The sequence below is a fragment of the Sapajus apella genome, unplaced genomic scaffold, assembly GCF_009761245.1.
Source record: "Sapajus apella isolate SASKATOON/1434 unplaced genomic scaffold, GSC_monkey_1.0 scaffold111, whole genome shotgun sequence".
Taxonomy (NCBI): Eukaryota; Metazoa; Chordata; class Mammalia; order Primates; family Cebidae; genus Sapajus; species Sapajus apella.
The window spans coordinates 4,342,411-4,354,478 of record NW_022437051.1 but is presented as its reverse complement, the minus strand read 5'-3'; the positions used below and the strand labels follow the sequence as shown (position 1 = coordinate 4,354,478).

Genomic DNA, 12,068 nt, shown 5'->3' with positions numbered 1-12,068 from the left:
ACCTGGGAGGTGGAGGTTGCAGTGAGCCCAGATAGTGGCACTGCACTCAAGCCTGGGCAACAGAATGAGACCCTGTCTCAAAAAAAAAAAAAAAAAATACCGTGAGGGTAGAATAAGATAATGCTTGTAAACTGCTTTTTGTATATCATGAAGCCCTATGTAACTGTTATTTTGCATCCCTATTTAGCTCAGTAGGAGTTGTCTACATAGGCTAAAAATTCTTGGTGATTTATTAGTTAGTATATAGGATAACTATTGTGACTATTGTGACACAGAGACACAAAATGTATGATGGCTCAAACACAATAGAAGCTTATTTCCTGGTGTTAATAGTCCAGGGATGTTCAAGGCCAGTGTTTGTGGTAGGGAGTTCTGCTCCACAGAGTTTAGGCATCCTGACATGTGGAAGTTTTATTCTTAGATGTGGCTTCCTAAGCCACACTGGGTATAGTTATCTAGCTCTCAGAAAAGAATATGGAGGACAAACGTAAGTAATTTTCATTGACCAGGCCGGAGGAGGCACACATCATTTTTTCTCACATTCTATTTGCTACATTTAACTACAGAGGGAATTTAAAAATGTAGACTAAAAATGTGTCTAAGAAGATAAAATTAGTTTGTTGACCATTTAGAAGTCTTTGCCACAGGGGGATAAGGATAAAGCCAGTTAATCTCTGCATAAAAGAAGCTGAATTAGATGAAAATCAGATCTGGAATAAAACCTAGAATCAACATTTATATTATAGAAAAATTTGTATTATATTCACAAGAGGTAATTTATTAATAAAAATCACACTTTGAAGGCCACTTGCATAACTTTTTTTTTTTTTTTTTTGAGACAGAGTCTCACTCTGACACTCAGGCTGGAGTGCAATGGCATGATCTTGTCTCACTGCAACATCCGCCTCTCTGGTTCAAATAATTCTCCTGCCTCAGCCTCTTGAGTAGCTGGGATTATAGGCGTCCGCCACCATACCCAGCTAATTTTTGTATTTTTAGTAAAGATGGGATTTCAGCATGTTGGCCAGACTAGTCTTGAACTCCTGACCTCACATTATCTGCCTGCCTCAGCCTCCCAAAGTGCTGGGATTACAGGTGTGAGCCACCTTGCCTGGCTGGCCTAACGTTTTTGGTTACATACTTCTGTAAACATATTTGAGCTTGTGTTCTCAATCTACCTATTTTAAAATAAATAAATTACAAAGAGTACCACCACTGTTTATTATATATAATAGCATTATAAACCCTTCAACAAGAATATTTAAAAGGAATAGATAGTTATGTCATAGATAAGTTTAAAATGAATTTTGGGCTACTCTGCCTGTGGAGCAGCCCTGCTCTGTCTATGGAGCAGCTATTTGCATGTACTCTATTGCTCTAATAAACACGCTTTTCTTTCACTCAAAAAATTTTGTTTACTGAAAGTATAAAACCCTCTTTGCTTTTAATTTAAAAATATAAGTGTAATTTTAGGGCCTGCTCTTCTATAGTGTCTCTTCCAATGCTAAAATATGATAATTTCTTTGCTTTTTTGATACCTTAATTTTACAAAATTATCATATTAAACTGCCTTAAGTGATATTTTTCTAAATGACTGAATGTAAACATTTTATATGTATACTTGATATGTACTTGATATATTTAAATGTATTATCTTTATCACAGATCTCTGCCCAAAGTGGAAGACCAATTGAAAAAAGGTAAAACACTTTAAAAAATTAGTTCTCTCGTTTTCTAATCTTTATCAGTTCACATACACAAGTAATGAAAAGTACGATTCTAAATTTAATATCACAAAACTCCTTGATTTTTATCTTTCCTATGATATTGCACTCTTATATTTGAAACTAATTTTAAGTAGGAAATGTTTGAAACTTTGCAGTCAAAAATCAAAATTAAATGAAATAAATTAAGGACCAAGTCTATGTACAAAACACTTTTTCTGTCAACATTAATTAAAATTTCCAAATAGTGAGGAACTAACCCTTATTTTCAACTTAGTTTATCAAGATATATAAGCTAGATACATAAACAATTTATTTAAAAATCCTTTTTGCCTTTCATTTTAACTCAGTCACTATACACACACATACATATGTACATGCATGTGCATAAATAATTGAGTTGACTGATTCATCCAATTCAATCTTAGTTTTCACTTGTGAGTCTCTGATTAGCATATTATGATTGATTCACAGCATTTTTTGATTCACATTACCATGCAGTAAAGAGGAATTACCTAGAAGTATGCATTTATGTACTTCATCACCATTTTAAATATATCTGGATTATAGACCCAGGTGAATTAGCAAGAATTAGGCAATATGTATAATGATTAATGGCCAGAAGTTTTGAAAATGTTCATTTTAAATGTTTGTAGTGAATGTTTAAAAGTATTTTAAATACTAACTAAACATATACTAAAAACTGTGTGTTTTAAATACAATATGTAAGAGAAAATTAGACATTGGTCCACTTGTTGATCTGTAAACTTATTATGCTTGGTTTCTTGTTACTGATTTCTTTATATTTTAAAAATGTATGGTCAGCATTATAAACATTTGGAAAGGCATAAGGAAAAGTATTAATAATTATCTTCAGCAGTAATGGGAACTTAGCCATTTTACATATTGTGTAGAAATGGGAAGGAATAATGTATGGTGCTCTTATATTCATACTCAGATTATGGTAGAGCATGTAATACTACTATAGTTTTCCATGTAATCATGGTGAAGGATAGCTTTGGAAAATCCTGGAGAGCCAGTAGTTTATCACCCTGAAGAACACGAGGTGGTAACTTTTGATATAATTTGTTTTAAAATTGAACATTTAGTTTCTGCTGATAAATGTGATAGGCTCTGTGTACATTGATAAATCTCAGAAAATAGAAACATTGGCTTTAAAAAAGCATTTTAAATAGTTTCTAGTCTGTATGAAGACGGTGATAAAGCAGTTTCAGTTACTTTCCATGGGCATTTGGAAAAGTCTTAAGGGGTTATGTTAATGTTACTTAGTCCAGTCCTCATTCTACTTTTCTGATAAGTCACATTTTAGAATTTAAATTGGAAGTGATAGAATGGAAGAAGGGCTCAATGGAGAATAAGAGAATGAGGATGATAGAGAATATAGGACATCAAGATTAAGAAAAAATCATAGAATGAATATATCAAATTATTCATCTGAAATGCCCTTTTTTCCCTAGAAATGTTAATTGATGTGAAATGTTAATTGATGTAATAACTTCAGGAGGAAGATTATTTTAATTCATTTCAATTCAGTTTAGCTCTAATGAGGAAACACTAACAGCATCCATGCTGTGCAAGGCACTGTGATGGATATTATGAGATATAAAGGGCTTCAAATATATGGTCATTGCCCTCAATGCATTAACAGTCTAGTAGGGCCGACTAGACATGTACAAAAATAAGTGGAGTATAATGCAGACGTTGCATTCTATAAAACATTACTAAGAAGCTACATCAAAACAGAGGAAAAGTTATTTCTGACTGGATTAAGAATTACATACCATTTAATTTAATAAAGATGGTTGGGTTGGATTTTAACAGGGAGATGTGAAGAAAGGGTGTGCCAAGTGGACAGAACTTTACTTTGAGGCAAAGATGACGATGTTTGGAATCTATACACTGTGCTCGGGAAAAGGCCAAAAATTCATTTTTCTCGGATTCTAGACTTAGGACATTAGTGGGAAATACGAGATGAAATAGGTTGTTTCCGCTTGATAGGTTTTATAGAATTGCCCTTAATAGCTTTAGGTTAATTACTATATATAATATAATATATCATATATATTATATATATGATAATGTATCATCATATATTATATTATATTGCTAAACATAATAAAAATTCAAACTATTAAGCACATGCCACATATTATTCATCAACCTTCATTTTGGGTTACTTCTTAGATCCTAATAGAGTTTCTGAAATACTTTGGAAAAGTCTCCCAAACCTTCAGAGAGTGGATGGGAGCGAAGTAAGGAGACCCCACCTGAGCAGATACATGGTATTGCTTATAATAAAGTACATTTTTGCTCTTTACAACATTTAGCAGTTTATTTTGGCTTAGGGAATGAGTTAGTGATAAACAGTTAATCAAACAATAATAATGTATTGTTTCACATCATGTGCATTGTTAGCTTAAATGTTTTGCGGCAATGAAATTCACACCTTTTAGAAATGTATGTCAACTAATTCATGGTGTTTTATTTTTAAGAGTTACACAGTCAACCTTCTTCTTTCTAAATACTTTCATTAGGACTTTTTTCTCCCCATTACTACTTGAGTTTGCTATAAAGCACAAAAACATACAAGGGAAGTATATTGGTATGTGTCCATTTTTTTCTCCATAGATGATTAGCTGTTAAATTTACTCATTTATTCACCAACTCATTCAACAGATACTTTTGTCACCTTCGTATGCCCAGTACTCTTTTGGGTATTGTGTTCTCCTGAAAAACAAACAAGATGCCTTCTCTTGTGGTACTTACATTATAACAGGAGAGACAAAAAATAACAAGCAAAAATAAATAAACAAGATAATTTTAGAGACTAATAAATGAAGATAATGAAACTACACATCAGACAGTCACAGGGAAGGATAATTTAGATTGGATGGCCAAGGAAGGTATTAACAGTGAAGAAAAGGCATTATTTAGTTGTGAAATAAAAGCTGTTAAAATAGTTTTTTTCAATTTTTACCAAAATAAACTTCTACAAATGAAAATTATATTATTACTAAAAGGTCTAGACTAGAGGAGCTTTTAATATCCTCAGTTAACTGTTACACAAGGGGCATATTACTAGTGACCCAAATAGTAGGCAAAAGGTAGATTTTGTGGAGGAAACCGTACAATCTAGGAAGCAATAGAGGGTACAATATCCCCTAAGCTGTCATTATTCCATAGAGAAATGGACTTAGATTGAGAAAAGCTGGATTCACCATAGAAAAGGCTCCTGAGAGGAACCCCCTTCTCACATATCACTTTATAAAATTATAGGGGAATAGGGAGGGTATAGAGAGCACCTAATCAACCATGTAACACAGAGCTTCCTGGTTGGGGCAATGGCCTTACAGGAAAAAGAAGGAAATAGGTACTCTGTATACTAATGTAGCTGGTATCAGCGAGTCAAACAGTCCTGGTGAGCCAGCTCTGTGAAACCACAAAAAGAAGGATGAAAGAAAATTGCCAGGACCATTCACAAATAAAGATTTGTCTCTCTGCTGTCCACCCTTTGATCTTGGAGACTCATTATTATAGTCTCCAAGTCTGACACCTGGTTCTGAACATACCAATTTCCTTAGTACTGTCTGAGAGAAGAATATTAGTAAGGTCACTAATATTAGTAAGGTCAGCTGGGTTGGATGAGGATGTAGAACCAAAATCCTCCTAAGTTAACATTATGAACTCTTTTTCCTGGCTAAACACAGATACCTTTTTTTTTTATTTTTTATTTTTTTGAATGCGTGTTCCATATTTGCCATAGGAAAGAGAAAGTCATTTATCACTTCCTTTGAACATCCACCTGCAACCATTTCTCAGCATCAGATATGTTCACGTCTGACAAACAGATCTTTTTTTCTCTGTGGAGATGAGTCAGGTTGTCTTTTTTCTGGAGTGATAGTTCCGTGGGGACCCCAAAGTTACCATTTTGCCATCATAGGCCACCTGTGGGGTTAGAAGAGGGTATCTGCAGCACCATCTGATGCTTTTAAACGAGCAATATGTTGTGTCAACCCATCCACTGAGATCAAAGCAAAGGGGAAAAAAGGAGTATACTATTCCTCTTGAAATGATATATTTCTCTACTCCCTAACTTCTAGGTACGTTGGAATTTAACCATGAAAGAGGGGCCCTTGCTTGGTATGGTATCCTGTAGCTTATAAACAATTAGGGAAAAGTGGACCGACAAGCACTATGGAGGTCGTTTTCAAAGAGGCTGCCTTAAATGGCAAGTAGAGTAAGCTTGATGGACAACAGTGGCTTCTATGTCTTTTTTTTTTTTTTTTTGAGATAGGGTCTCACTTTGACCCCTAGGCTGGAGTGCAGTGGCACGATCATGGCTTACTGCATCTTGAACCTCCCATGCTGAAGCCATCCTCCCATCCTAGCCTTCTGAATGGCGGGGACCTCAGGCATGTGCCACCATGGCCAGCTAATTGTTTTATTTTTATAGAGATACAGCCTCCCTATCATGCCCAGGCTGGTCTTGAACTCCTAGACTCAGGGGCCTTTCACACCTCAGCTTCCTAAAGATTTCCATGTCTTTTTAATAAACTCCTTATTGGGCATTGTGTTCCTTCATGGTGGGATGGATTTGAAGAGGGACCCAAAACTAAACTAGAGATGATGGTTACACATTGTTAATTGGCTTTTTCATGTCAAATGTTTTCCTTTAGATTTGGTTCCTTCTCATGGACACATACACACAGAATATAAGAACTGAGTTTGTGATTAAGTTGTAACTATTTCCTTGGGCAAAGGTTACCTCAGAATAGCATGTGTAGAGTTCTGTCCTAGGGGATCCAATAGCCTGACTGAATAACTAGGCTCATTAACAATGGCTCATTAGTCTTTCTAATAGTGCAGTTTCAGTCAATCTGAGGAGACTGTGCTCTATGGCCATGACGAATGCCTGAAGTTTACTCAGTTCTGAAGAATGTCCAATACTATAGGATCTCAGCAACTTACCATCATTATGGTGAAGGACTGTAGCACTCCATAAGATTTCATGACCTTTGACAGAGGCTTTTCCATTAGGGAATCATGCTTTCTTGTCAAGTGGCAAATCTTTCAGGCAAGTGCCTTACTGAGTCAATGGTTTGTTTAAAACAGCAAAGGGATCTTCTGTGTGCTTGTGAGTGTAAGGCCATATTTTATGAATTTGTCTAAGGTCAAATTGATGGGATATGCTATATTCCCCCTTTAATGGAATTTTCCTGGGCATGTACCACTTTATCAGATTTTGGATTAGAGAAGACTCATATGGGATAGGAATGTTGGGTTGAAGAGTAAGAAAAATCTGCCTCATTAGGGCTCAGTAATAGGCTAGCAATGACTGACATGCCACTCAGCAGAAGGAAATCATTTAGTCCGAAGATGTAGGAGACGACAAATAATTTATTGAAGTATTGTTGCCAAAAGCTTCAGTCAGAAAATGGTTTCTTACAGGTATGTGTGATCCCATGAATTTGAAAGACATGGCAAAATCTAAAGTTAGAACTTGTTTTTATGATGCCTAGACTTCTTCCAAGGCTTGTTAATATATGGGCTTCTATTTAAAGTTAGTTGCATTGATATAGTGCTTTGAAGAATGACCAGGTATAGAATGTGATGTCACCACTACCTAACAAGAAAAATCCTTTGTTGTTGGGACTGGAGGCCCAGTAAATTTTCCTTTAAGGCAGCAGTTTCCAGCCTTTTTGGCACCCGGGACCAGTTTTGTGGAAGACAAATTCTCCACAGATTAGGGTGAAGGGGGTGGTTTCAGGATGATTCAGGCACATTACATTTATTGTATACTTTATTACTATTATTACATTATAATATTTAATGAAATCATTATACAACTTACTTTAATGTAGAGTCAGTGGCAGCCCTGAGCTTGTTTTCCTGCAACTGGATGGTCCCATCTGGGGGTGATGGGAGACAGTGACAGATCATCAGACATTAGGTTATTGTATGCAGCATGCAACGTTGATACCTCGCATGCACAGTTCACAATAGGATTTGTGCTCCTATGAGAATCTAATGCGTCTGCTGATCTGACAGGAGGCTGAGCTCAGGTAGTCATGCAAGTGATGAGGGAGTGGCTATAAATACAGAGGAAGCTTTGCTTGCTCACTCACCACTTACCTCCTGCTGTGTGACTCAGTTCCTAACAGGCCCTGAACTGGTACCAGTGTGTGGTCCAGGAGTTGGGGATACCTGCTTTAAGTGATACAGAATGTATCTTATTGCTACTGTCTAGATGATGACTGCCTTCTCCAAATTCATCTGAGTACTAGGGCCCTGGATCATTTAAAGTTATCTTTAATCAGGTATGCCTAGACAACAGCTAATATTTCTTTGGTGTTGATCACAGTCATCAGTGCGATATAATATCTGGAGATTGCTAGCAGTGTACATTTTACTAAGTTTTGTCCCACACTGAAAATGTATAACAGGAATTAAAACATTCTCAAGAAAGATTACTAAAGGTATATTTACTAATCTTGGCATACCTTGCCAAGTCTTCAGCTACATACATGTATTAGTAGTGGCAGCAATTTATTCTATAGCTTGTGTAGTGACAGAGACTGGAGTAAGTAGAGCTTTTTATTTCCCTGGTTAAGCTTCAGTAGTCCAGTATGGAGTGTCCAGTTTTTTTTTTTTCTTAACAGACTAGCATTGAGGAGTCTCTTTATGTATTACATTTTGTTTGAAGAATAATTTATTATTATTATTCTTGTGTGCAATATTATGGAATGATCTTGCCAGTTCGGTTTTTCACCATGTGCTTGGCCAGCCATTATGGAGGTTGCCAATAGATAATTAACCAACTAATATGGCTGTGTACCTGTTTTTGGTTTAATAATTCAGAATGTCCTTATTAATTATGTAATCTGAGAAAGAAACAGCAAACAGTATTAATATAAAGTATAAAAATAGTAGCCTGCGTGTTAGGGTTCCCTAAGACTACTCTCCTCAAGAGGAGAACTCACAGCACTCATCATATAGTCATTATGATGACCATGATTTATTATATAAAAAGGATGCAAAGCAGAATGAGCAAAAGGAAAATGTGCATGATAAAAATCCAAAAGAAACATCCTACTTAATCTGAGATTATGGTGTCCCATAATTCAATGGCTACCTGATCCCTATAGCCATTCTTACTGAGAACAAGTAATTTATCTCTTGAGTTTTTATGACTGTGTAAGATATGGACACTGAGGTATTGACCATTTCAACTTAGTAGTTTGTTTGGTATAAGGCTTCCAATGGAATTATTTCCCACTTCAGTGGTAGCCCAAACTTTCTGTTTTCAAAAGCTACATATAACATACATGAGTCATATACTACTAGCTACACATAACAAGGTTTATTTAGAAAAACTTATAAGGAGAATAGCAAGCAGAGCACATTGCAATATTACAGGTATCAGTGAAAGAGTTGAAAGTCTCTACCAAGCTACCAAGTAGGGAAGGGAGATATTAACTGAGGCCATTCATTCATTCATAACATTGTCATTCTCATTAACTGATAACTTTTTTTTTCTAGTATGAGAATAGTTTTTCTTTGTCCTATATAATATCCTTATAGTTTAAGTTCCATTTCTGATTATTTCAGTAATAACATTGCTGGCTAGAGGTAGCTAGGCAACATCGTCAGTTTAAGAATTATTTATTCATTTACAAACTATTTCTAAGTAGTCCATCAACCAATTTTCATTAAGTTAATAATTTCAAGTATTTTAACCTTTTATTTTTTCCAGGCTCTTAGTTATCTTGGACTTCTACTGAACCTTTAAAAATTTTTGACTTTCTTTTCAGTTGAGGAGCCTAGAACTAGTCACTATGAATATTTTGATCAATGTTAATTGTAATTTTTTAAAACTATCAAAATATTGATAACTTTTGACTTTTATGGCACCTATATTGAAAACTTTCTATAAAATTCATTTTTAGAATCGTATTAGTTTGTACTGTATTGCACACTTTGGGTCTTAGATATTTTTGTTTTATATATAGGAATGCATTCTACATCTTGTATTACTGCAGATAAGAATATCAATAATATTTTCTTAGTATTTTATTATTAATTTGTCCCTTATTTGCATTGATAATTAAAAATTCAATGTAACATCAATACTTGTGAGAGAGTTTTTTTTTTTTTTCTAAGAGGGGAGGGTATGCGTTGGGGATTGTATTGACATTTTAGAAAATGGATGGTGTTAAGGAAAGTTCCTGAAAAAGAAGGTATTGGAAAGGAAAAAAAAAAAAAAAAGGGGGGGTTGGGGCATTTCAAACCAAATAACTTTTCCATTTTCCCCTGTTTAAGAATTATAAAGTATCCATGATTATATGCATAACAGATAGTGTCTTTGTACATCTATTTGCTTAGTAAGAAAAGGATGTAGTGCTCAGATCATCAGAGTTAACAAATGCTTTTGCAAGCAGGAGGAGATACACTCTTTATACCACTTCAGTGATGTTGAAGACTGTGATATAGAATGCTGTCAACATGCTTATATAAAAGCTGCTAAAATATATGCTCATGATTAGACTATTATATGGTAGTATTTAGACATGGAATGATTATCAGACGCAGAGTCAATCTAAAGCAGACAGTGAATGACACAAAGTTAGTAAGATTTATAAATTATATTTTGGTTGTTTTGGGCAATTTACCAAAGAATTGGGAAGGTACAATCACTTGCTTTTTTATTATTTTCTGTGTGGCTGTAGGCTGCCTTCTATAATCATTGCTGTTCTCCTCCTCCTCCTTCAACTCCGCTTCTCCTCATCCTCCTCTTTCTCTTCCCCCCTCATTCTCCTTCTCCTTCTCCTTCCCTGTCTAATCAGTAAGGCTTTGAAAGTATTTCCATTTCTCTTTGACTGACACAAGCTTGAATACAGCATTGCTTGCACAACCTCTTCGTACTTTTTATTCCCGACCCCTTCAGCAGAAGTATCATGTTTGTTATGCAGTGGTTCCTTATGGTTGCATGAGACAATAGAAGTGGGGAATGCCTGAATATGGGAATAGGTTATAAATGAACTGTATATTAGCATTTAAGGCATTGTTCTTGTATTGCCATATATTTTCTCTATTGTTATAAGAATAATTGCCTCTGTAGAATCAAGTGATTAATGATGTCACCTAATAACCCTTTCAGAATCTCCAAAAATATTTTGCTTTCTATTTTTAGATATGTGGTAATATTAGTGTCAGGGGTGGTGGTTTGTGAATAACTATAACAAATAGTCTCCAGATGAGTGTTAGACTGTATTTCAGAACTAATCATCTTAAATTCAAATACCTAATAAAACTAATAAATCAGGTTTGAGGATGAGATGCTATGCTTAATTTGGGAAAGAAAGCCACCTATTCTCTTTACTTTTAATATTGCAATCTGCTTTATAATGCTGCTACAAAAGTCTGTTTGTCATAAATTCTATGTCTTTTTTAAATTACGAGAACTTTCTATATATATGTTTTCAGAGCTATCCTCTCCACTCCACTCCCTTTTTTTTTTTTTATAACCCAAACTTTGGAGTTCTAAATTTATTCTAAACTAACAAATGTAGGATAAGTGGCAGTAGGTACATTGAGAATTTTGCTTCTGTGAGACCAAAATTCAAATTATTTTAAACACTTTGCAACAAACTTTAGGCAAATTATGTCAACTGGAGCAACAGCTGTTCAAAACAAAACACATCAAATTTTGTTGCATTTCATAGGACTAGGAAAGCTTTGTTAAATTTTTATTGTTTGATAAATTATTGTGTAAACTAGAATTTTTGAACAACAAACAAAAACTGGGATTGTGCTTGCAAACCGTGACATCTGGTTACCCTAGTTCTGGAACCTGGAAAGCTGATCCTTTGGCAATTGGTGGAGAATAAATACCCCTTACCTTAAAGAAAACTAACTCAGAGCTTGGGAAATTGACTCTGGTAAAAGGTGGTGATCTTTTAATGTCAAAGCTTCTGTGGAGAGATTATAATTTTCATTCTGAAATGAAATTGTGGAAAAATAATGGAATAAATGTGACTAACGGGTAAATCTCTAAATCATCCTATATTCTACTTTGGCTGAGTAAATTTTTCTTGTTCTGTGGCTTATCACCTTGAATAACGATTATATTGGATTATTTTACATAATTTCCTTAGTATTATATATCATGTTAAATCTTAGAACATGTTACTATTGTCAACTTGTTATCTAACATCAATTTCATATTGGAATTACCATGAATTAATGAGTAATTACAATTATTTAATATCTTCATATATTATTAAAATGATTCTTCATTTGCAAAGAAAATGGTCTTCACATAAT

General features: G+C 34.6%; 1 protein-coding gene across 2 annotated transcripts in view; it reads left to right on the top strand.

The window, feature by feature from the left end:
• Window positions 1-12,068, top strand: part of CCDC7 (coiled-coil domain containing 7) — a 394,100-nt gene that overhangs the window by 73,120 nt on the left and 308,912 nt on the right. Inside the window, exons 16-17 of one of the 2 annotated variants that reach the window (XM_032259670.1) lie at window positions 1,666-1,700; window positions 3,930-4,071. In XM_032259670.1, the coding sequence (XP_032115561.1) occupies window positions 1,666-1,700; window positions 3,930-3,936 (42 nt within the window). In that variant the 3' untranslated portion in view covers window positions 3,937-4,071. Of the gene's footprint in view, window positions 1-1,665; window positions 1,701-3,929; window positions 4,072-12,068 lie in introns of those variants that run through there. The other variant, XM_032259671.1, reaches the window with a different exon arrangement.